We start from the raw sequence: 26,929 nt of genomic DNA on the forward strand, positions 1-26,929 counted from the left end.
AAACCAATGAACTAATTTATTAAGCAATCATGACACAGGAGTCACAGATTGTAGAATTCTTTAATAACTTTCCAACAGGGTACAAACGTGTCCGGCTCCACTGAAGTCTCTGACAGAGTAACAGCTAAAGTCAGTTTCTGTGGGGCTTGAAAGGTCAGAGGTTTCCAGATCTGCTTTCATAGCTCAGTGCACGAGCGGTGCACAAATGAACTCCTCGTAGGAATCTGATCGCATTTACGAAGAATGAAAATGAGAAAAAAAAGCAAAAAGTAAGAGCTATCTTTGGTCATTTGAATGTTGTAAATGTGTTTAGCTGGTGGATAATTAGTGTCTGATGAGTGGACAGAGATGATGTAGGACAGCAGAAAACCAGCAGAAGGAAACCTCCGTAACAGTACAGATAACAGCCAGCAGAGGGCGCCGTCATCAGCGTGTGCATTAAAAACAAACATTGAAAACTAAGCTGACAGTACCCCACGTTAAACCCTTCCACTCACATAAATGTGCTGGTTTTCCTTCAGTTGTGTTTGTTAGAAAACAGATGTCACTAAGAGGTGCTTCTGTGGCAAAACGTTACTAAAAATACCTTAAAATCAGCTCCAGGACTAAAAGGAAGCATCCAATCTCTTAAAGGCGCTGCAGTATGTTGCAGACGTGTGGAAATCAGTGCTACATTTGTTGAAGTGCATCTTTTTTGACCATGTATATCTGTGTGTGTGTTTGAGGGGAGTTTGGCGCAGTCATCCAAACTGAAACGTTACACTCACACATTCAAAACAGAACAAACAAACAAGAAGCAGCACAGACTCACAAACATACGAGTTGTAAACAAAAGCTCTTTTTCTTATGAAAGAGAGGAGTATAAAAACGCACCGCCACAGCGTGCCGTTGAAAAGCTCTATGGAGTGACTACTGCATTAGAAAAAGCCACGACAACGCAAACAAACTGTGGATAAAAAAGGATGAGATCACAAAGCCTTTTAGAGTCCTGAGTTTATCAAACAAAACAGACAAAAAGGCCAGAAGAGTCTTTATATCATAGAAATACAATAAGGATTTAAAAAACATAAACAAGAGTTTGTTTTTCAGATTTGACTGTCCTCAGACTTCCAGCACATCCACAGGTCTCGTTTCACATCGTCACTCGTGTTTTTACCGGAGTCTGAACTGAGGAGCTGATCGTACAGGAGAAGCAGCATCTTCTGGTGGAAACGTTAGAAAAGACTTATTTCAGTGAAAACTACAGTAGAAAGTTTCAAAAGGAAACCTGAAACGTGTCGGTGACGTGTGCCGTCCCCAACTGGACACGGATGTGAGGAAACAGACGACTGGGAGCCGTCCAGTACAACCACAGCCTTCTGCTGCTGGTCACTGGAACATTGTGGGTTCAGTGCCTTGCTCAAAAGGCACCTCGGCAGCTGCTACTGAGAAAGAAACGTCTAATCTCCAAAGCCCCTTTCAGACTGGTCCTCCGTTAATCTGCCGGCATCAGACGGCCGATCACTAAACTCTTACTACTTGTAACGTTCACGGTTCGGTCTGAATGCAGGACGTCACGTTAACAGATCAGCACCAGATCACAGCACACTCCAAGTCGATTAGGGGGAAGGCTTTTAAACATTTCAGCACCAGTAGCGGTCTAAAAAAAACAGTTTAAAATCGCCAAAACACTCTCATTAACTTTGTCCTGCAATTTCACAGCAGCTCTGAAATGTCCATTAAAAATACAACTTTACTGCAGTTAAGACGGGTCACATTACTGACATCTGTCTTTCAGGGCCGACACCATTATTGGTACTCAACAAAGGCCAATATTGGATGTAATGTTCAGTCCCTCCAGGATTTTGCGGGTTCTTTCCAGATTGTTGTGGCCCTAACATGCCTGAATTTGCTGCAGCATTTCTAAAAAAATTGCGATGTTTTAAGCATGTTTGTCTGCTCTGTTTCTGCTCCTTCCAGACGTTCTCCTGATATGTTTTGGTAGAAAAGTGTTTGTCAGTCGATGGTTTTCGTTTGTTTTCCACCACAATATTTCACGGCTGTAAAACAGTTTAGCTGTGCTTTGATGAAGAACATCAGGGAATAGTTTTTCACGTCTTTAGCAGTAATATTTGTTGGTAAATGACAGACATTAGAATGGGACATGACTGCATCTTCACACCATAAATAAAGAAGTGAATTCAGTGACGTACCTGCATTATGTTTGGGCTGCTATGATTGGTGGAATTCACGGGAGGCGGGAGAAAATTGCAGAAAAGTTGCAGTGACAGGACAAAATTGCACAGAATTTATGGAGATTGGTTGAATTTGTGTTAATATTTGTGACAAATTTTTCTTAATCTTTCACTGTTCTAGCACTTTATGACCCACTAAGACTCATATCTTAAAGCATTATTAATTTACTGTTTCAGGTTCATCTGTGCCTTCTAACTTAGCTGCTAGCCAAGAAGCTAATCTCCTGGTTTGTGGCAACTTGTTCAGATATTTTTTTGTTTCTGAGACCACAGAGTGACGACGGACTGAGGAGCAGCATCACACCTGAAGTGGAGCATTTAATCCATCAAAAACACCAAATATCGGCCAATAATCGATCTCTCCCTAAATTAGACTCACTATTCATGGAGGAAAAAGTTTAGTTTGTTGTTTCCAGGTATTTAGGAGTCTTTCCTCTGAGTTTATTAATAAAAACATTAAATACCTGCAGCATCATAGTAGGGATAAGCTGATTATTGGTGTATTATCGGGGGTTTGATAACGGCATTTTCCTGATTATCGGTATTGTTCGTCCTATTATCGCTTACTAACTCTACTTCAGCTCTGGTGTCAAGTTACTCTGTGGTCTCAGCAAAGTGTCTATCAGAAACCCAACCTATAAAACCTGAATAAAAACCCAATCCACCGCCACAAAGCAGGAACTTTACTGCTCTCACAGCAGCTAAAGCTACGCTACATCATCCCACTGCTAGGAGACGCCTTAATCATAAAAACACCTAGCCATGGATGGCAGGTTCTATGCTATTGAATGATGCTACGTACAACATTTACTGTGTATCGCCTTAAAATATCAGCTATTGTTCTTTCATCATCACCAATAATCACCATCAGTATCGGCCCTGAAAAACCACATCGGTCGATCCCTTAAACCATATCAGAGATGTGTGCAACAACGGCATTGCCTTCAATAATTATTAATAATCATGTGTGAAAGCAGCCGTGAGGAACGGAAACAAAAAGTCAGAATGCCGTCACTTTAACAGAGCGTCTGAAAGGGCTGAAGCCACTGCCTGCACTGAAACAAGTCATACAGGAACATTTAAAGCATGTGTCAGATTGTTTGGTTTCATCCCATCACGCGTGATGATTCCATGATGGGAGGGAGGACTTTACAGCTGCTACAGGTTTGACATCAGAGTGAGACGGGGAAGCAGAGATTACCTGAAACCGAACCCATCCAGGTGTTCAGGATGGACACGGCTCTGCTCAGTGTTTGTGTCCATGAGGGTGATTGTAGTCGACTTCCAGCCTTCTGTGACAGAAAAATAAGAGGCTGAGGTCCTGATGCGCTCACAGCATTTTGAGGCATTTAGAGATTCCTAAATCCACCTGCTGCTTTCAGAAACGTCCATTTACCAGCCACACGTCAAATTACACCAGCGCTCAGACTGTGTGTCTTTAAAACCACAATTAAATTTCTAAAAGAGTTTGATTTTAATGGATTTTAGAGTTTGGAGCAGTAAAGATAAACAGTACGATTAAAAAATAAGCAAAAGGTGAGAAAAATGCATAAAGAATGATCTGAACAGCACTTCTTCTGGTTTTAATGATGTGGTAATCCCCTCATTCATTTTCACAGCAGATGTCTGTTCTCGGTCTTCACAGCTATTTCTGACGATCACCACATCTCGCTCTGACGCGTGACTTCTCACTCGTTTGCTGCCTTTACAGTAAATACAGTATTTTTAGAACACGTTAAGGCCTGATGTGTGTTTGACCTAAAGGTAGACAAACATCCATAACACACTAAGTCAGCATGAAGCAGCTTCACCTGACTGATAGAAGTTTGATTTTTTTACCTCCAAACAACTGGAAAATCAGCAACAAGTGGCTAACCCTCCAGGCCGTACACCAGCCCAAACGCCTGTTGTTTTATTAGGATCTCCTTTCACAGTGGAAGCACTGGTAAAATCTGGACGGGGCTGGTAAAGTTTAAGGAACTCCTGTGGACAAACACCCAGAAGTTTGGCGGGTAAATGAGTAAAAGTGACTTGAAGGGAAACAGTTTGGACTCTGTGTGGGTCGGAGAGATGAAAGGATGTTTCCTGCCTTTGTCAGCAGTAACAGCTCCTTTCCTTTCTGTGAGGAAAAACCCTTCTGTCGTCGCTGTAGAGGTTGGGCTGACGCTCTGAACAGGTTCAGCGCCGTGCTCCAGGACTTTTGGCTGCAGCTTGGACCCGTCAGCTGCTGCAGGTGTTTTTCTGCCTACAAAGTCCAGCCCCGGGTCTCCCAGCAGCTTCTACCGGCGGGGCTGGTGGCGAGAGTGGCGAGGCAAAGAGGAGGAAGGGCTGGAGGAGGACGAAGGCGAGCAGGGCGACATGGAGGCCAGGGAGGCGGTGGCGGCGGCGTCCTCGGCCTCCTCCAGCTCTCCTCCTCCATGGAGCTCCTGGCTCACGCTGGACTGTAAGGCGGCGGGCGTCAGCCACTCTTTGGGCAGGCAGCTCTGGAGGAACGGCACACAGGAGCTGAAGTAGGCCAGCCGGTTGACCCAGCGAGGGATCTCCCTGCCACACAGGATCTGAGGAGAAAGAGCAAGCCGGGAAATGCTGTTATAGGTCTGTTCATTAAAGCAGCCTCTGACTGAAGGAAGCAGATGTTAGGCTGCTGAAGGAGATCTGTGGGAAAACAAATCAGCCTCACACCATCAAGGTTTCAACGGCAAACATTAATGCAAATTTAACCAATCTGTGAATTCTGCACGACCTTGCTAGTTTGTCCAATCACTGCAACTTTTCTGTAATTTTCTCCCGCCTCCCGTGAGTTCCACCAATCACAGCAGTCCTTAACGTAACGCACGTACGTCACTGAACTCACTTCCTGTTAGTGGTCTGAAGATGCAGACATGTCCTATTCTAAGGTCTCTCATTTACCAACAAAAATTACTGCTAAAGACGTGAAAAACATTTCCCTGATCTTCTTCACCAACCTAGTGAGGCTCTTCTGCAGCAGGTGGGCTAAATCAGTAGAGCATCCTGCATTTAAACGTCCTTAATTCCTGCGTCTGGTTTCGTGATTTCCCCTCCGTCCCTCAGATGAGCAGCAGATGTGTACAGATAATGGACTCAGAGCGCTATCAGGCTACAGGGTGTTGATTTGCTTTTCAAAAGGAGGGAGTCGCGTACATCAAACGTTCTCTGCACAGAGATAATTGTCATGCTTCGTGTCTGACAGCTGCAAAGAGCGTCATCGTGTCCGATCGTCTTCTCCTCTGCGTGTCTCTGAGCCAAACCTCCGTGTAAACAGCAGAATGAAATCCTGAAGGGAGAACTGCTGCTCTGTGGAGACTCTGGATGTGTTTCACTGGATTCCTCTTTCATTTTGTGTACACTGCACAGACACGATGCAGTTCTGCATCAGCGTGTTTAAACGTGCACTTGGAACTGTCTATTTCTCTTTGCGTGTAGTTAGTATGTGTGTGTTTGCCAGCTGGCTCTGCATGTCTGGGCTTGTATCGGTGTCCTAATCCCCGTCTCAGCGCTAGATGCTAACTGTAAGACTCCTTGCTCATTAGTCACAGCAGGATAAGCCGATTGAAACCACACACACACACACACACACACACACACACACACACACACACACACACACACACACACACACACACACACATGTTTGTACTTCTATCTTAGTGAGGACATCCATAGGTGTAATGCATTTCCTAGAGCCTTACCCTAACCTTAACCATTACAACTGATTGCCTAAACTTAATCCTTACCCTAACCCTAACCAAACCTCAATTCATACCTGTTCTCTAAAAACAAGTCTTCACCCTCAAACATGGCTGTTTCAAAGTGAGGACCGGCCAAAATGTCCTCACTTTGTAAAAATGTCCTCACTTTGATAGTTAAATGCAGAAAATGGTACTCACCATGTAGCAAGTACAAGAACACACACACACACACACACACACACACACACACACACACACACACACACACACACACACACACACACTCCCAACAGGAAAGAGGAAATCAGGATGTAGTTGTAGTTCCACTCTTTAACCCTTTAAGACCCACCATAGTCCTCCAGGACATATTCTTACATTCTTATATGCTGCAGTGCCATTTTTTGAAGTAATTTTTTTTTTTGCTTTACATCAATATAACTTGGGATATAAGGCCTATGCCTTATATCCCAAGTTTCAATACTATGTATTGACTTATGTCTAAACTACTACAATAAAAAGTTCAACAAACCTTAAAAAAAAATGAAAATCGGTTTTCTTTTTTCACATATTTAAAAATACAGAAATTGCACAGCTGTAGCCCTCAAATTTGTAAATGTAAAAAAGCTGCACAATATCCTTTGGAACCACAGGAAATTGATCTGGAGTCTGTATAGAACTTGCTTTTTGAGATATGGTCAATTTTGTAACCTGTAAACAAAACAAACAAAAACAAAACAAAATAGATAACAGTACAAAATTTGAGACCCTGAAATATTTTTGTTATGTGTGCTTTATTTTACAAACCCATCACTGCAGCTAAAAAGCGCTCTGAGACCCGGCGAGCGTGTGAAATGTTAGCGCAACTCCCCAGATTTTATATGCAAAAAGAATGATCGATCTGATCTGGTTTCAAATCTACCACCAATCAAAAATCAATGCACAAGTCATTGAGTTGACGCTATGCTGGGTTTTAAAGGGTTAAAGGAAAACATTTTCTACACCTCACATCAGGCTATGGTAGCTAAACAGTGTGTGTGTGTGTGTGTGTGTGTGTGTGTGTGTGTGTGTGTGTGTGTGTGTGTGTGTGTGTGTGTGTGTGTGTGTGTATGTGTGTGTGTGTGTGTGTGTGTTCTTGTACTTGCTACATGGTGAGTACCATTTTCTGCATTTAACTATCAAAGTGAGGACATTTTTACAAAGTGAGGACATTCTGGCCGGTCCTCACTTTGAAACAGCCATGTTTGAGGGTGAAGACTTGTTTTTAGAGAACAGGTATGAATTGAGGTTTGGTTAGGGTTAGGGTAAGGATTAAGTTTAGGCAATCAGTTGTGATGGTTAAGGTTAGGGTAAGGCTCTAGGAAATGCATTACGCCTATGGATGTCCTCACTAAGATAGAAGTACAAACGTGTGTGTGTGTGTGTGTGTGTGTGTGTGTGTGTGTGTGTGTGTGTGTGTGTGTGTGTGTGTGTGTGTGTGTGTGTGTGTGTGTGTACTTGCATTGCTCATGTTCTGAGGACATACATCCCCTTATATTTTCTTTTTTTTGGGTAAGTCCATGTAACTTCAGTGCTGACTGTAACTTGTAAACTGGTGTGTTTGGGGAACAGTGTGTGTCCTCTGATGTGGTGTGTGTGTGTGTGTTTGTACCCACCTCTGACAGCGCTGAGGAGAAGTGGTTGCAGTTCTTGTGCATGAGGTGGTAGGCGTTTCCTTTGTACTCCTTCCCCATCTCCTCCACGATCCGCTCCACGTCCTCCTCAGTGAAGTCTGTGCTGCCCAGGACTATGGCTTCTCTGCAGAGACACGTGGAAGTGAAGATGTCAGAGTTATGACTCACTAAGCAAACATCTAGAGGGACTCCAGGGCGTTTCTGCTTTAAAGCTCTTTTGCACAATCGGTGAGCCTAAAGCAAGAACAGCAAACAGAAATGCTTCACATATTTTTTCAGACTTTTGAAACAAAACGATTGACTTATATATATAATGTTTCTCCACTCTAACATACATTTACTGAGGTGTAGGAATTCCTGTCTTCACTTTAATTTGCCCTCAGGCAGACAGAATGTAGTCAGCTTATATAATCATGTAAGGGGAGCGGATTATCTAATGATGAGCCTCATTAAAGAGCCCACATTTTTCTCTAACAGTTTTTCTACTTTAACTTAGTCGAGTCAAGTCAAATGTGTTTATGAAGCATATTTAAAACAACAGCAGTTGAACAAACGTGTTACACAATTATAAATAAGAACTCATAAGGCAGTGAGGAACAGGTGAATAAAATTACATTTCTGTATCATTACCAGATAGCAGCACAGCGTCACTGTAACCATGACAACCAGTGAACACTACATCAGCTGATTGTGATCCTACTACAAATCCACCTCTGAGGACTTATCAGGACTTATCCATCAGAAATGATCCAAGGAACAGCTGATTAAACTGTGGGGGTGTTTCTGAGGCGCCCGCTACATGTTTAGGTCACGTGATCCGGTATCCGTACATAACGAACACACGCCTGGACTCAGGTGATTTTTTATTAAATGTTCATCTGTCTGAGCAGCCTTGGAGAAGGACTGCTGTTGTAATATTTTCTACCGTGGTGGTGGTCACAACTGGATCAACAGAATTTCTGTTTGGGGATCAATAAAGTTTTCTATTTCTGCTCTGTGTAAATAATCTGGACTTTCTTTGGATGTGTCAAACTGCCATACAAAGAGCAACCACTAAATGTTACAGCTGCCATTGATTTTATTCTTTAATCTATTCTTTTATCCTTTGGTTTAGTTTAAAGGCGACTGTAGTTTTTGTTCACATCCTGCATTAATTCACATTTTACAGGATCAGCGAGGACGCATCACCATGAACGATGAGCAGACATCGGTCCCAGATGATCCACACTTATAGTCTAGTGGCCTGGATGGAGACAGAAAGTGTGTGTGTGTGTGTGTGTGTGTGTGTGTGTGTGTGTGTGTGTGTGTGTGTGTGTGTGTGTGTGTGTGTGTGTGTGCGTACTTGTTTCTGCTATTCCGGTGGGGACTTTGACCTGACTATTTGCTATAAAGGTGGGGACTTGTCTTACGGTGGGGACCTAAAATGAGGTCCCCACGGGTGGCAACACCGTTTTCTGGGCCATATTGTTGTTAATAAAAAATGTAAAAGTGCAAAAACGTTTGTTTAGGGTTAGGCATTGATTTGGTGATGGTTAAGGTTAGGGTCAGGGTAAGGGTTAGGAGTTAGATATGAATGGGAGTCAATGGTAAGTCCCCACCGGTATAGAAAAACAAACATGTGTGTGTGTGTGTGTGTGTGTGTGTGTGTGTGTGTGTGTGTGTGTGTGTGTGTGTGTGTGTGTGCGCCACAGGGCAGATCAACTAGAGCAGAAGTAACACACAGCAGCTCTGGGCAGACACACTAAACACATTGAACTCTCTGGGTGTTCTACTGTTTCACCCACTCTGATGACTGCAGTAAAAAAAAAAAATCTAACAAAACAGGCCTGCAAAGAAATGCCTCACATTTACAGATAAATCTATTTATTTTCAGCGTAACACGTCTGAGTTTTATAGAATTGGCTTACAGATCCCACAGCTTGTTCTTTTCCACCCCGTCTACTCTAAAAACACCGTAACTGCCTCTCAAATGATGCAAACAGAACATTACAGCCACAGAAGCATAGAGGTGGCTGAAAGCTGCACTGGATGGCATTATGGGTGCAAATGTGCATCAAAATCTACTGTTTCAAGCTCTTAGTTTCAGACTTTTCACATGAAGAGTGTGATGATTCATTTTGGTGCAAAACAGCTCTGACTGCTCATTATGTGTTTAAAAAAGGGCATCATAATACTGAAACTTCCACATTTCCCACCGTCCAGTGACCCAAAGGCATTATGTTTACACTGTAGAGCAGCAAGGTTTCACATCTTAGAAGCAAGAAAACAAAACAAATTGTTTATCCCTCATGTCGTCCTGCAGGTCAAGTTGAACCGTTTAAAGTTTGAAAATGTGAAAAAAAAAAAAAAAAAACTTTTCACAGTGAAACCTCTAGTGTCCACATTTTCAACATTTTTTTGGAAATCTTTGAACATTTTTTGGTGGGAAAAAAATGTTAAAATGTTTCTTAAGAACATTGACAAAAAAATTGTAAACAGATGTTTTTGTAAATGTTCTTAAAGAAAATATTAGAAGTTATACTGATATATATGTAATCACATTAAATGTTTTTAAGATTCTTTTGGAAGATTTTTACTTATTTCTGAAAACATTTACAAGAATTTTCTGCCAAATTTGGGGGATTTTTATTTAAACTTTTAAGGGAAATTTTAAAGGAATTATTGGAATTTTCTTCCTGAAGGTTTTGCAAATTTTCAGAAATTTGGTGAATTTTTTTGGTGAATTTTTGGATTTTTTTCAGACAAGGAAACAATATTTTTTGATGCCTGTAAATGAGGACAACAGGAGGGTTAAACATGAGACAACTACCTGATAAACTGATCATAATAATCTATATACAGCTAAGTGCAAACTGGCATCACTAAAATTAAGCAAAATTAGACACGACAAAATATTACAAAAATGAGACAGAATGACAAAGAACAATTTAGCATTTTACTTTAAGATCTAAACAACTTTTCATGGTCTAGGAATCATTCTAAATTTATGGTTTTATAAATTTAAAATGTGAAGTTAATGTCTTCTCTGTAATTTTTACATTTCATAAAATCGTCCCCACAGGTCGGATCGGACCCTCTGGAAGGTCAGGTTTGGACCGTGAGCCTCAGATTTGACACCTTGGACGTTTATAAATCCAACAAAAATGCCCACATTTCAGCTTCTCAGTCATAAAGATTTGCTGCTTTTCTTTGCCTGATGTCACAATTAAGTAAATATCTTTGGGGTTTCACCTCCTTCATGCTGCATTTTTTCTCTCAGTTTTTCCAGCTTTTCTCGTGTCACCGTCACATGAAAAGTGAGGAGAAATTGCACAGTTTTTCCTGTTCAGTCCTCTGTTCTCTCCGACTTTACTCTGTCCAAGTCAGTGACCGAGAGCCACGAGAAAAAAAAACGTGAAAGTATAAAAAGTGTGTCACCTGCTGTGCCTTCTAGCCACATGTCTTCTTCATGTAGCAGCAGAAACCCATAGATTTCACTGCAGGAAGATACCAGCTTTGGACACAGAACACACCTGGAAACTCTGGCTTTCATAGTAAACAAATGAAAGTGATCATGTGGAAGATCATTATTTGACTGCTCCTGTTTAGTTCAGTAGGTATCTTCTGATGGTGTATTGAGCAGATCATACATTAGTAGGTAAAGCAGACAGCATGATTACTCCTCTGCTTACAGTCTTATTCTTCACTGGGGTGACCAAATGAGAAACCTCCAACCTTGTCACAGGCAGAACACATCGATTGCTGAACATTTTCTTATCAACAGACACTAGAATTTACCAGCGTTCCCTAAACGTGTCATGCTGCTGCAGCTGTGGTTTGCTCAGACAGGTGTGACCTAAAACTATTCAGAACAGAGTTAAACTGGGGCGTTCTAATGTCACATCTGACAAACATGAAGCCAAAATATATTTTTCTACATGCAGATATGTTACGCATTTCACAAGAACACAGTTTTAACCCTTTGATGCACAGCATGGGTAAAGAGAAACTCATTTTCCTTGAACATGGCTCACTGTTGACCCATGCTGTGCATCAAAGGCTTAAATGTGAATACCAAAGGTCACTGAAGTTACAAAAGTCCTACTTTCCAGCAGCTTAATGATCATCCTGACCTCGCACAGGGCCACCAACACAGAGTCCTGCATGTGATGAATGTGGTGGAAATGAACTTGTTCAGAGGTTGTTTTCTGGTAGTCTCAGCTTCAGGTATCTCCTCATGCTAGTGCTAGCAAGTTGGGAGCGCAGACGTTGCAGCTTTGTGTATTTTGGGCTTTTCAAATGGTAGAAAAAGTGTGTTGTGTTTCCATCTTTGCCGGCTCAGGTCACCTGCACACCTTGCAGCAGATCATTTATCCAGCTTTTCCTACTGTTTCCCAGTCTGCTGCAGAGGTCTGGCCCTTCAGAAGGAGCCTCATTTTTACTGAGTGGACGCAGATAGTAGCAGTTTAGCTACCAGGAAAAGGTGGATGTAGAAGATGCTACCCTGAAGAAGGGGCGTAGTACTCTGAGAAACACGCTCTGTGGTTTCTCCAGTGCTTTCAGCTCATCTTAATTAGAGAAAAGTTGGTCAGTCGGCAGGTGGACCCACACCTCAGTAATTAAGACTGTAGAGAGCAGCAGAGGAACACTACAGGAGACCTCCATCTTCACCTTATACTCCTCATATTAAGGTAAATTCAGAGATATTCACTGGACACAGAAGTTCTCGGATGATTTTGTGTCTGCAGATGAATATATCTGATACTGAGCAGATGGTGGTGGATGCTATCAGACCAGTCCATGGTTTCCAGGGTTCTCTTCGATGCCGGGGAGGCGGCATTAAGAGGAGAGATGCTCTGTGGTTCACATGAAGCTAACAGTAACAGCCAGCTGCTACCATAATGAGGTAGAGGAGTGTGTTCAGTCACAGAGCTGCTCAGCGGACAGATTCACAGATCCTTTGTCCTCACAGCTCTTAGGACTTTTCAACTCCCAGGAGAGGCTAACTAAGTCCTGGACCTAATGCAGTGCTGTGTGTTCTGCTTTATTTGATGGACTCAAAGTCACTTTATTTACCATCATTGCACACATTATTTTCTCTGTAATTAATTAATCAACATTCACGTGCTAAAGTCCCAGCCCTACGACAGACGTATTGTTGACAGTTTTGAACATCTGGTGTTGCATTTCTTTCATTTTGTAGCTAGTTTTTGCTTAAACTTCCTTCATGGATCAATAAATTATCCATCTTTCTCTGGCTGTCAGTCTAGAACAGACACATCATGAATTAGAGTGTTTATCTTTGGTGTTGATGGATTTCTCACTGCATAGCCGAGCTCTGGTGGACTTTACTGCTGGATGACTTGCTACTTCACTGACGACTCTGTTAGCTGATAGACTTAAGAGATGCAACCAGACTGAACTGCTGACACACAAATGAACTGACTGCTTAGCTTACCGACTGTTAGACATCCAATAAATCCGCCTAACTGCCTGACAGCAACCATCACACACACCGGAGAACAGACCGACTGCTTCAACATCAGCGACAGCAGTGGCACACGGACATCCAGGAAACACACCTGTGCTGATGCATCTCATATAAACACCAAATATCCACTTACTTGAACTTAAAGGTCTCGCCGAGTTCAGTTGCGTCTCCTGGTGTGATCTCAAAGATCCCTGAGAATGGGTAGGGGTGTCCTCCATAGGCAAACTCTGAACACACACAACCAGAACACCGATTTTAAACGGTGAAGTTACAAAACAAAAGGCATCTCTGTGACATACAGCACATTTATGGACAGATATTCTAGGAAGGAAACACAGTGACGTAGGTTTTATGAGCTATAAAAACTGCCTCCTTTCTGAGGCAGACCACCTGATGTAGGCGGTGTGGGCTTTCTGGGGAACCTTACCTCTTCCATAGATCTCAATCCCTGAGTGAAAGACTCCAATGCCCAGAGAGCTGGTGAACTCATTGATCCAGTACTGCAGACAGAAGAGACAAACACAGGATGAGATAAGGCTTTGGACGCATTTAGTGCTGTGTTGGTCCACTCATTTAACACCCTGCATTTTCAAAATACACACAGTTCCCCTAGCGAATACTATAAATAATAATGATAATAATAATAATGTGTGGTGCAGACAGTGCCTCTGAAGCGGGTCATCACCAATATTCCCTGTTTACATTCATTAAGTTTGGCGTTTTTCCAACTCAAAAAAAAATAAACCAACATTTAGTCTGAAAAATGTCAGATGATGAAAAAAAAAATCACAATTTCTAAGAGACCCAAATAATGTTGCCAAGTAACTTGAAGTTGTTTGTCTTGTCCAACAAACAGTCACAATATAAATATTTTACTGCAAAAAGAACAGAAAAGAACCAGTAAATGTTTAGATTTTCCTTAATAAAGGATTTATATTTACACTAATACATCTTTATTTCATCACTAAAGGACACCGCCACACGTCTAAAACACTAATTACGTTCTTGTTAATCGATTATATCAGAGTTTTTCTGGTTCAGAATGGGTTTGTGGGCGACACAGATCATGATCAGTGCTTTAACAGACAGTAAAGGCAGTGACTTTATGTTATCAGAAATCATTTCTGGCAATTTGATAAACAACAATTTATATTAAGCTCGAGTAAATGTAATTCTAATGAAACGTCTGAAAACCTGCTTCAGAACAAACCTTATTACTGAATGAGTTACTGTCTTATTACACTTCAGTATTTAACTAGAGTAGATTTATAGAGAGAAGAACAAAAAGTTAAATTCATGACAACAGCACAATCACATTAAATACATTCAGACTGGATGATTCCAGCTGATCTGATGCTTACATGAGATCCATTTCACACACAGTCAATGAAGGACAAGTCAGAGCACCAAATCAATACCAGCAGCACTCATCTGACATTACCGTCCATCTTTTCAGCGTTTCCGTCTAACATCCTGTGGCTGCGCTGTGATTGGCCGCGCTGTTGCTAGGCAGAGTTCGTCCAAGTGAAAAAGACGTCTTCATGTAGTGGGAATCTGATGCTGAATAATAAGTTAATAAATCAACTATTCATCTTTACTGCAGCTCCCAAAAATCAATCACACACATCATTCAACAGTCTGGTGTGTGTTTCCATACGAGGTGCAGACAAATGAAAAAGCCAAGCCCTTGACAAATGTTTATTATCCAAACCCAACACTGGCAAAGCAACGAAGCACACGATCCATTTTGGTGCATAACAGTTCCGACTGCTCCTTCCTGATGTTTAAAAAGAGTCATAAAAACTAAACATTCAGACAATTTCCTCAATCCAAAGCGACGAATCCCCAGCCAAAACCCAAACACAAAACAGGAAAGCAGGAAATTCTAACATATCACAAACCAGAACCAGGAAATTCTTTAAACCTGAAACCATTACCTCATCAGTCGATTCTTCAATAATAAATAATACAAACCTTTAAACACAGTCACACCAGCATCACTAAAGGACTCATAAATAGCGCCATAAAAAGCATCTTTTTAAAACTTTTCTAAACGTATTTATGGATCTTTTTACAGTACAGAAAGTGTAAACTGCACTGAAACTAAAAAAATGAGTGAATTGTGTGTGAGTGTTGAGATTCTGGCTGAGTAAAGACTCCAAGTTCAGTATCTGAGCTTCATATTTTGAAAACTTTTTACTGAAGACATTTTTTTAAGGTATAAATTGTGAAGATTTGCTGCTTTTCTTTAACTACTGTTATAATTAAAAGAATATATTTTTTGGTTTTAGACAAAACCTTAATGTTAGCATTAGAACACTGAGAATTTTATGCTGTTTTTAACAACTTTGAAACCATAAAACCCTCTGACAAAAGGAGAAAACAACCATCAGATCAAAATCTTTGGCAATTAATCCTCATAAAATTTCAATCGGTTACTTTTTCTTCTCTCCGCTCTGCCCCTGCACAACAGACATCCCAGAATAAGCTAAAGATGGAGTAATTTATCTCCACATTGATCAGAAATTACATGTAGCTGATATTCTGTTCTGTGCACAAGCAGACCTGAACACTCAGTAAGCGTTAAAAGTGGAGGACATATTTATCAGAACATAGACCACAGCTATCTATTTAAACTACCGTCATGCTTCCTGTCTGGTGTGATGCAAATACAGGACGTCGCTGCACAGTATCAGCTGTGGCAGAGCAGACAGTGTGAATTAGAACCTCTGCACACTTTAACAGTTTAAACACAAATGGTTGGAATTAAAAGTGAACTGGTGACGTCGTTTTCTTGCAAAATCTTTGTTTTATTTTCCAGCTATTCCATTTAATTTTTAAAGTTACATTTATACTTTTAATTCTCGTGTCGTTCTGCGGGTCAAACTGACCCGTTTTCAAGTCTGACAATGTGGAAAAAAATATATTTTCACAGTGAAGCGTCTAATGTGGAAAAAAAATCCAAGAAATGCTAAAATGTTTCTTAAGAACATTCACAAAAAAAATCAACCAAAATCCAGCGAATTTTGATGGATTTTGGTTGATTTTTTGTGTGAATGTTCTTAAAGAAAATTTAAGAGGATTTACTGATATATACGTAGCCACTTCAGATATTTTTAGGATTTTTTTTAAAGATTTTCAGTCATTTTTTGGAAATATTTACAGGAATTTTGTTGCCAAATTTGAGGGATTTTTTAAAATAAAGTTTCTAAGGGGAAACTATAAGGAATTATTGGAATTTTCTTCCAGAAGGTTTTGCATATTTTCAGAAATTTGGAGAATTTTTTTGCTGAATTTTTGCAAACAATATTTTTAGGTGCCTGTAAATGAGGACAACAGGAGGGTTTGAGCCACTGCAGCGTTTCAGCTCCTAACTACTTGTTGCAGATAAAAAGCGTGTACGTGTAGATATCCACATCCATGTTGTTGGTCTGATGGCAGCAGATAATACTGGAGAATACGTTTCCGACGATGAGGAGGCAGTGGATGGCTCGTTACTTTCGGCTTCTTGCCATTGTTTGTACAGAGGAAAATCCCGTTCCAAACGTGAGTAAATTTAAGCAACTTTTACACATACGCACTGACTTGGTTTGGCTCCGATTTAAAGTTATTCCTAACACCGCTAATCGTTCTAAGGAGTCTTTTGTTGTGTAGCCTTTTCAAAAATAAGTGTTGTACTTGAGAGTACCCCATGTATTCGCAGATTTTTGTGACAAAAACGTCAGTAATCATTCACCGCGACGCTTTCTCGGCTGCATGCCATTGTTGTTTGGGCTACATGGTCGATTTGTTTGTGCGTCACATCCGTGTTACGCTGATTGGTTCTTTCTCGTTCAAGCTGCATTCGTTAGCCCCTCCTTTTTGAAATCGTCTCGTATCATCACAATGCCAGACTGCCTTTATTTGTATTTATATTAATACATAAATAAAGTCAGTCTGGATTTTCCAGGCAGGGTGAGCTTGCTAAGGTGACTGCTCAGCTCTTTTCCTCTCTCTGAATTTCTTTGAATTCTTTGATAACTCCATTTCTGTTCCTGCTGATTTCAAATGCTCAGCAGACTGCTAGTTTATACAGCAACTGTCTGTATAGTCGGAATAGATCTCATAAATCTTCCTCAGCAGCGCATCAATACCAGACTGTCGAGGGTCCGCCAGCACGATAAACTTTATCCCTGTGAGAGTCTGGAAGCAGTGGAGTTTGAAGATCAGATCTGATCTCACTGTATTTTCAATGCAATAATAAATGCACAAACTTCTGCAGCATCAAATCCGACTGAGCCCAGATCTTCCTCAACATGTCAGCCTTCTGTCTGTCACTGCACAGCGTCTGTTTCCTGACCTGCATAAGGTAACGCTGCACAAAAAAAGCCACAGCAAGAGTCAGCAGCTGGCTTTATTGTACCGCGTGTCAGTTCAGGGTGTGACCTGCATGGATGTTTCACTAGAGAGGAGGACCAACACGCTTTTCCCCACATCAGCTGATCTGATAGTACACCCGGCTCATATTAGTTGTGCGGTTGTTTCTCTGAGCCCAGGAAGAACATCTGTCCATCCACAGCAGCTGCTTCTCACAGACTGAAGAAAGTCTTGGCTTTAAACAGTCATTTTATTTAAATTGTTTAAACAAACCGACTGCATCAGCTTTTCTGCTTCGATTCTCTGTCCAGGGCTTTCAGTAAGAAGGGAGAGCTTTGAGTGGATGCTGTCCAAAAAAGCTGTGCTCTCCAAAAATCCACAACATCATTTAATCTGCAGGAGAAACCTCCAACTGTCAGAGGCCTGACTCTACTGGAAGGCAAACTGTTAGCAGCTAACCGGATGCCATAAGGAGCTGCTGCAGTGTGGGTGAACGCTGGGATATTTTAAGAAAGATAATCTGTGAGAAAATGCAAAACGACTGCCTCCCTGTCTGTTCACAGGAGCAACAAAGAAACATCATCTCCTCCCCCCCTCAGCGCTGAAACAGGACTCTGATCTGGGCCCTCATTACTTCAAAGCTCGTTAAAACCTGCGTCCTGCAGAGAGCAGGCTGACTGTTTATGAATGAACTGAATATGACAACGGGAGGAGGAAGGGAAGACAGAGACACGATGAACCACGAGAAGCTGCAGTTAAACACTCAGATACTACAGTTCTGCTTGAGTGTACGTCACCGCTGCACAAAAGTTGGCGGAAACAAGCCGACAGCAGAAACTGCAACCAGCCGCAAGACAGATTCTAACAGTGTGACTCCGAAGTGTGTTCTGCTTTTGGCCACGGCGTTATTCTTAGTGTGCCCCGCTCTCAGCATATAAATCATGAAGATAAGAGTCCTGCTCTGCTAAAGTAGAAATATCCTGATTCAGTGCAGTCAGAGAGCAGGCTGGGAAAACGTGGTGAAGTGGGTGGAGACAGATTAAAAATATATTCATAGAGTACAGGGTGTCCATGAAGTCTCTTTATTACAAAGGCAGCTGATAAGACATCTCCACCAGATGTGTTTTATTGTAATCAGTGTTTATTAAAGTCTGTAATCACACTGACGTTGTGTGTTTCAGGAATCCTGTTGGTGAAAGAGGTGCTGCTAAATGAAACCCTAAAACATGGCTTCTCCTCAGGAGAAGGCACAATGTGTGTCATGGTTTATGTGCAGAATCAGGAACCTACAGAACTAAGTCTGGAAGAGATCCACCGTCATGTCCTTCACTTCGTTTATGGCACAAGAAATTTATGGAGACTGGACGGTGTTGGATAAAGGGAGGAGTGGGCAACCAAGAACGTCTGAGGAAAACATGGAGTTTCATTTAACAGCACCTCTTTGACCAACAGGATCTTCAGCTTACTTTTAAATCCATCAATGGAAGAGTCCTGCCTGATTTCAGCAGCTAGACTGTTCCATAATGTTGGTGCCCGGAATGAGGAAGCCCGTTCCCCCACAGTCTTTTTGCAGACCTTTGGGCCACTCAGAAGCCCAGTTCCCTGGGAGCAGAGAACATGTGTGGGGACAGACGGGTTCATCAGACTGGATAGGTACGATGGGGTAGTTCTACTTACAGTTTTATAGGTTAGTAGCACCTTAAAGCCTGCTCTAACATGAACAGGTAGCCGGAGCAGAGAGGCCAGCGCTGGAGTGAGCCGATCGTATGGACTGGCTCTGATCAGAACACGAGCTGCTGCATTGTCCAACATCTTCAACATTACAAATACAAACCATAAAACTACGCTGCTGCATTATACAGTCCTAGCAGATGTTTCCTTGGTGCCCCAGAAACAGCAGAGAAACAAACGACATCATACAAACGACATCATACAAACGACGGGGAGGAACCCTGAGCGCTCATTGATCCACAGCAGCATCAGCAGGACTCACGGTAGCCCGGCCTGCTCTGTCTGCATTACACCGGTTAACCTAATATTCCAACACGTTCTTCCTCTCTGGTGCTGCAGGCAGACAGGTGGTGTGCAGATAATGCTGTCTCATTAGAGCAGCGCACTAAAGCACTCAGAGCTGGCCGGGAAATCCACTTAGCAGAGCTGGGAGCAGGACCCGACACACTGAGAACCGTGGAAGCAGAAGAGGGAGGAGAGGATGCCATGGTGTGTCCACATGAAAGGGACGTTTGTTTCAGGGTTTTACTCAGAGGAGGATTCACCAGTCGTCTGAAAAGCCGCCACACTTTGCATGAAACGGCGTTAACACCAGACCTGCAGTGTGTGATTCCACTGTTTCACCTCTGCTGTTATCTGATCTTTGCAGCTTTCTCACTTCCTCTCAGTCACTTCTCTTGCTAAGAAAACGAGATACAACCTCGTCCTTCACTTCAATAAGACCTTCATGTCGGTGCAGGAGATGCTGGGGAGAGCTCCAGCTAAAGAAGACGCAAAATCCATGCAGACAAACATGTAGCATGTAGCATGTAGCATTGTGCTAATTAGGAGACACAGTCGGTTAGTTGTTTGGTAAAAACATTTTTGATAACAGAAACATATGCAAAGTCCAGAATCCAGACGTACAAACATGCAGCACATAAATAACGTTTTAAGACCAGGCATAAACTAACCGTGACGTCACCCGTTGGTTTCAACGCCGAGAAAATGAAGCCCGGATTTTGCTACTTCCTGGTCGCCGTTTTGGATTTTTTGGAGCCAGTGATGTAAAAAGCATCAAACAGACTGGACCGGAGAGCAACTAGGGGCAGGATTGGCTGAGGACTCTCTTATCCCGCCCACATTTTACCGCAGAGGATTCTGTTGCTGTCTATCAAGTATAGCCACGCCCCCTGGCTCCACCAACTTTAACGATTTATTTAAAATTCAGTATTGATTTATTTTAAGATCCGCCACCTGATCTCTCATTTTGACCATGAAAACTAACGGGAAAAAATCCTGAGCTGTAGAACATCAGTCTATCAAATTTTATTTTTTCCAAAAATGAATTGAGGTCTATGGAGAAAAAGCTTTTTGGAGCCAACCCTAGCGGACGGCGTGATATTGCAAGTTTTTGACACTTCCGGGTGGGCTTCAATTCTGGAGCCAGATACTACATCCACTATATATACAGTCTATGTTTAAGACCCACTTTTACAGACGTGCTTTTATGTGAGGTTTACTTTCAGCTTTAATCAGTTTTAGGGTTTTATTCTGTATTATATCCTGTTTATTTTAAATGTTCTCTCAGGTTTTATTTTACTTTTAGCTGCCTGCTGCTTTGGTGTGATGTTGTCTCTATAATTCTTTAAATCTCTATTTTTTTCTTTTAATTTTAACCCTCAATCTTGTTCTTTCATTTTCAAACTGTCTCGTTTCCTTGTTTGAGTTGCGTGCTAATCTAGCTAATTATTAATTTAAGTTCTTGTCATTGACTTGTCTCTATATTTGCATGTTTTAACTGTCAAAGCTGTTCGTGAACGCTGTTCTAAAGCGTGCTATATAAATAAAGTTTTATTATTATTACGTAGCATTATGCTAATTAGGAGTAACTCGTTTAGCACAAACAACAAATTCAACAACTGATTCATGCTTCAAAATATCTTCTTTTATAAAAAACAAGTCACTTCTATCTACGGCGGTTAGAACTGTTTAAATGTGATGCGTTTCTTCATCTCACGTGATAATAAACTGAATATCTTCCCTTTTTTTTTTACTCTTTCTAAGCAGAGTTATCTGAGGACGTTAAAAAGGGAACGTTTGCCATCTCCTGACATTTTAATGGACTGAATGAGTGATCAGATGGAGTGGGAAAATATCGCAGACGCAGTAACTTTCTATGGTAGTAAATTATAACCTCATATGCCTCAAACCAGGCTGCAGACTCTGTGTCTGATCAACCTTTATTCAAATCGGACTTCTGCACAAACTTACACGTCTGAAATGAAGCTCAAGTCACTGAAAAGAATATGGAGCTGCAATGAATGAATCAATCAGTCTTTTGATTAGTTTCTCTATTTAATTATTATTTATTCAGCTGAGAAAATACCAGAGAAATCCAAACATATTTGGGTCACTGTACTTTAATGCCATGCAGACGTTTGTGTCTCCTTTTTGTCATTTTGTGTCTCCTTTTTGTCATTTTCTATCTCCTTTTTGTCATTTTCTATCTCCTTTTTGTCATTTTCTGTCTCCTTTTTGTCATTTTCTGTCTCCTTTTTGTCATTTTCTATCTCCTTTTTGTCATTTTCTATCTCCTTTTTGTCATTTTCTGTCTCCTTTTTGTCATTTTCTATCTCCTTTTTGTCATTTTCTATCTCCTTTTTGTCATTTTCTGTCTCCTTTTTGTCATTTTCTATCTCCTTTTGTCATTTTCTATCTCCTTTTTGTCATTTTCTATCTCCTTTTTGTCATTTTGTGTCTCCTTTTTGTCATTTTGTGTCTCCTTTTTGTCATTTATCTCCTTTTTGTCATTTTCTGTCTCCTTTTTGTCATTTTCTGTCTCGTTTTTGTCACTTTGTCTCATTCGTGTCATTTTGTGTTTTTGTTTTTTTGTCATTTTGTGTCTCATTTTTGTCATTTTGTGTCTCCTTTTTGTCATTTTGTCACTTTGTCTCATTCGTGTCATTTTGTGTTTTGTTTTTGTCATTTTGTGTTTTGTTTTTGTCATTTTGTGTCTCCTTTTTGTCATTTTCCATTTTTCTGACATTTCATGACACAAACAACTGACTGATTAATCCAGAAAATAATCAACAGATTAATCCACAAATAAAATAATCATTAATTGCAGCCTTTTCTACTTGACAGATGTGAATCTTAACGAGCTTCTCTTCAAACTCTTGGCAACAAATGTGAAGTACTTCTAGAGGTCCAGTCCATCAGAAGTTGGAGGGCAAACCAGTCTGTCAGCCTGCAAACAATGAGTCACTTTACAAACTGCTAGTCTTCCACGAAGACTGAGTGATTCCACCACTCAGTGAGCCGATCAGCCTTCCAGCTCTCGGTGGAATTGATCCGTTAACTTCATGTTTTTAAGGGCCTTCCAAGTTTAGATCCAGTCAGTCACTGAGCATCAGCCGCTACTGCAGCACTCAGGTCTGAACGGTCTAATTAATAGACTGAAGAAGCTTTAAAAAACGTGCTGGAACGAATGAATGGACCGCGGCCACAGTCTGATTGCTCTGAGTCTGCAGACGAGCCAAAATCTGGTTCCCACAGGAGCACAAGAAACCAAAAACACGCTGGAGTGTGAGGGAATGTGCACAACCCACAAACATCCTTCAATAACTAAAACATGCACGCTAAAACCCTTGCATGTGCGACAGATACGTATGAGTAGCTGTGTGTGACGAGGCCCCTGCAGCCGCTCACGAGAATGGAAGTGAGATAAAAGCTGAGAGGAAACTAATGTGGACGACAAGTCAAGTGAAAAGCAAGAGGAAGCGAAAGAGGGGGAGGAGAGAAGAAAGAAAGAAGAGAGTAAGAAGTGATGAGGAGGGCTAGGAGGACAGATGAACATACAGATAATACACAATCATGGAAAAATGATCAGACCACCCTTGTTTTCTTCAATTTCTTGTTCATTTTAATGCCTGGTACAACTAAAGATCTGCTTGTCTGCACAAATATAATGATAACAACAAAAATATCTCATGAAAGTTGAACTTCAGAGCTGATAGACATTTTCCATGATTTTTTGACAATAACCAGAATCCCTTTATGGCATTGTTCTGCCAGAAACAGCTTTTAGGATTCCATGTTTTCTTTTCTGTCTGTTTCAGTCCCATGATCCACCAGGAGTTAGTACTGATGCAGAACCATTGTTTCTGATGTCTCTTCATGCTTTACCAGCTTCTGATCACAGCAGTTCATTCCTGTTTCAGTAGTTCTAACTGATCTGCTTTGTTTTTGGACTTGTGGTTCTCCATTTAGCATTTGATGATTTTCCACAGGTCTTCAGTTGGATTTAGATCTGGTGATTGAGCAGCCAAGGCATGGTTCCAGTGTTCTGGTTCTCCATCCAGGCTTTAACTGACCATGTCTTGTTGGAAAATCCAGTCATTGGAGGCAGGAAAGAGTTTTCAAGGGTAGCGCCAAACACGACCTGGTTCATTGGTCCTTTTGGTCATTTGTGTCTCACTTTTTGTTGTTTTGTGTGTCATTTTTATCGTTTTGTGTCTTGTTTTTGTCATGTTGTGCCTCATTTTTGTCATGTTGTGCCTCATTTTTGTCATTTTTTGTCTCGTTTTTGGCATTTTGCATCTCGTTTTTGGCATTTCATGTCTTGTTCTTGTCGTTTCACACAACTGCATCTGTCCTGTTCCACCCAGACTGAAACTACCCCAGATGGTCACTGATCCACCCCCATGTTTTACTGTAGGGGCAGACATCTGGTTGGTAGCGTCTCCAGGCTTCCTCCTAACCAGTAAGTTGGCTGAAGTGGACATACACTGAAAACTGGATTCATCCCTGAAGAGAACCGTAGCCCAATCACCAACAGTCCAATCCTTGTGATCCCAGCAGAGACTAACCGGGCTTTCCTTGATGAAGGGCTTCTTCCTGCCCTGTGGGACTTCAGACCAGCTTCAACAAGTCGCTTTCCAACTGTCCTCAAAGAACAAGTCCCATTTCTCCACAGTATCCACTCATTTTTAAGTTCCCTGGAGGTCTGAGGATGATTCCTGACAGGAACAGATGAGTGACGGTCATCTGGTGGTAGAAAGACGTTTCTTGACCAGCAAGCAGTTTGGTAGAACCATGCTGGGTTTGTTTTTCTTGGTGTAATGAACGGCTGTCTTGGAGATCTTCAGTTCTTTCTCTACCTGTCTCTCTCTCATGATGGCTGCCTTTGTGGCTTCACATAATTCTTTAGTTTTAGGCATTATGTGAGAGCTGACAGCTTCTGAGTAGTTCTACGGCTTTAATGTCAGCAGGAAACCATTCTAGACCTTTGGGTGTGCAGTGCTGCTGATGACAGGAAAGCTGAAGCATGTCAGATAGGACACAAAGTATTCTGGAATCAGCTGCACTTCTGCAGTCCTGTTCATTGTATTCCTCAGGTAATAAACCTGTAGTGGTACCAGGCATTAAAATGAACAAGAAACTGAAGAAAACAGGGGTGGTCTGATGATTTTTTTTCCATGACTGCACATAATACAGATAATACACAGTGTTCTATTTCATTCAACATGAACAGCAGATTTGTACGGACTGTCAAAGGTTCTCAGTGTTAATCCATTTTGTGACCTCAGGCCTCTGATGATATATCGACCATCAGCTAAAAGGTGACACCATTAAAGAGACGAAAGGCTGGAGTGAGAGGAAAAGAACCTAGAAAAAGGAGATGTTCATATCGCTCCAGGAGATTCTTAGTATCACCTACATTTATAAAATACAGCAGGTGGAAATGGAGACAGGAATAATCAGACATGCAACGAGGAACAAATACGTGCTAAATCCATACCAGAAGTTGCAGTTACTTTATCCCAAATCGCAGCTTTAAACCCCTTAAACAAGCCCATTTTAGTTGTAATCTGCCCACCACAGGGAATCCATTTCAATCAATGATTCATCAACAGATCTATTTCCAGCCCCCCTCCCCAATGACTCACCCAGTCTGGTGACAACACACTGACTCAAACTCAACCTCTGCTTCGCTCCGTTTCCTCTCAGGCTACTCTCACATCCACCTGTGGTTTTAACAGCAGCATGGCGTGAGTTCCAGAGAAGTGAAATCCTCAAAACGCAAGAGACTCACCCAGTTTTCACTCCCTGTCACTGTTCTGTTTTGGAAACAGCAGCTTAACACGTCTAATCGGTGACATTTTCCTCCGGTCCTGATATGGAAATCCAACACTGTCAGAACAATGGGAGGTTGCATGTGTGGACCAGAGATTTCAACTTCTTATTCTTGCAACTTTTCACATTGCTTCATCTGGTTTTAAGAAACTCAGGTGGATTTTGGGGTTAAAGAGGAGTCCAAACATGCTTTCCAATAACTTTCAGCTTCTTGCCATTGTGCTCCTTTGTGTATTTTTGCTTGAAATTGGCTGAGGAGAACCAAGTAGTAAGGTGGGATTTGTAAAAAAAATTAAGGCAAGTTAGAGTACAGAAAGTATGCCGATTTGAAGAATGGATCATAATCATGTGAAAAATATCATATATCTGTCGCTTTCACCGTTACATATCTGCCGATAAACCAACACAGCTTTAAAAACACTTTTTCATAAGGGAGTTTGGCGTAGTCGCCTGGCTTTGTTGACATACCTAAACAATACTAAACTGAACCGTAGTTATTGGATAAACAGCAGCAAATACGATAAAAAGGAACGTGTTTTTTTTCTTTACTACTGACCATATCATAGACGTTTAGGATGATCGGCTCGTTTGCCATCACTGGCATCAGGATCTCCTCCCCGCTACGTCCCTTCTTCTCTGCGGGTCTTCCTCCTCCTTCCCTCGGTGCGAGATCCGAACTCTCGCCCTCCAAAAATAGACCGTCCTCCCCTCGTCGCTGGCACTGTCACGGCCGACGATCAGGTTGATGGTTCAATTTCACAACCAGGCGTAAAAAATCGTTGGAGTCCCGAGGTTTATTTTTACTGTCCAACATCTGACTGGCTTTGTCCAAATCTCCCCCTCCACCGACGGAGCAGCGGCAGCGGACACACGAGCCTCTCGCTTGTCAAAACGAACGGTCGTGCTAAACCCGCTCGACTATACGGAGGTCGAAGTGAAAAAGATGACTTTACAGCGGGAATTTTGTCTTCCAGGAGGCGTGCCGGCACACAGAAAACTCAAATTCATTTTCCCGAACAAACTACTCAGCAAAATGACATAATGCCGAGGTGTCAGAAGGTCGTTTTCTCGGTAAAAATACTGACTCGCTACTCCCAGACTCGCTAGCTAACGGTAGCGGGCAGGATGCGACTGCTGGGAGAAAATTGGACGGAGAGTGAGAGTGGGCGAGAGGAGCGATCGATGAGTCCGCGCTTGATTAATCAACCTGAGCGCTCTCAGCATTATGGGGGATGGAGTTTGTTTATGAAATATGCGCAAACAGAATCTGAATCAAATCACGTTGAAGACAGACGGACAAAAACGCTTGTCTTCCAAGAAAAATTGTATATTTGAATGTGTTTTATCTGTGTTTTCTCTGTACGGTGACCTTGAGTGTTCTGAAAGGCACCTATAAATAAAACGTATCATTATTATTGTTGTTGTTATTATTATTTAAAAATATGAACATTTCTAAGTGACCCCCAACTTTTGACCGGTAAAAGTTATAAAATACAGTAAAATACATACATCGTAAAAATACAGTAAAATACAAAAATATAGAAAAAAATCTAGTAAAAACAGTAAACAAGGAAACAATATTTTTGGTGCCTGTAAATGAGGACAATAGGAGGGTTAATTTCCTTCTGAAGCCCTGAAAAT

The 26,929-nt window shown here is 41.5% G+C and overlaps 1 protein-coding gene across 1 annotated transcript; it reads right to left on the minus strand.

The window, feature by feature from the left end:
- Nucleotides 1–41: 41 nt before the first annotated feature.
- On the minus strand, nt 42–26,571 carry desi2 (desumoylating isopeptidase 2). The gene is made up of 5 exons (XM_022189651.2): nt 25,845–26,571; nt 13,512–13,584; nt 13,218–13,311; nt 7,597–7,738; nt 42–4,792 (listed from the first exon to the last, which is right to left on the minus strand). Exons 1-5 carry the CDS (start codon nt 25,890–25,892, stop codon nt 4,514–4,516), a joined length of 636 nt encoding a protein of 211 aa, XP_022045343.1. The 5' UTR covers nt 25,893–26,571; the 3' UTR covers nt 42–4,513.
- Nucleotides 26,572–26,929: the final 358 nt, after the last annotated feature.

This window comes from Acanthochromis polyacanthus, chromosome 15 (genome assembly GCF_021347895.1).
Source record: "Acanthochromis polyacanthus isolate Apoly-LR-REF ecotype Palm Island chromosome 15, KAUST_Apoly_ChrSc, whole genome shotgun sequence".
Lineage (NCBI taxonomy): Eukaryota > Metazoa > Chordata > Actinopteri > Pomacentridae > Acanthochromis > Acanthochromis polyacanthus.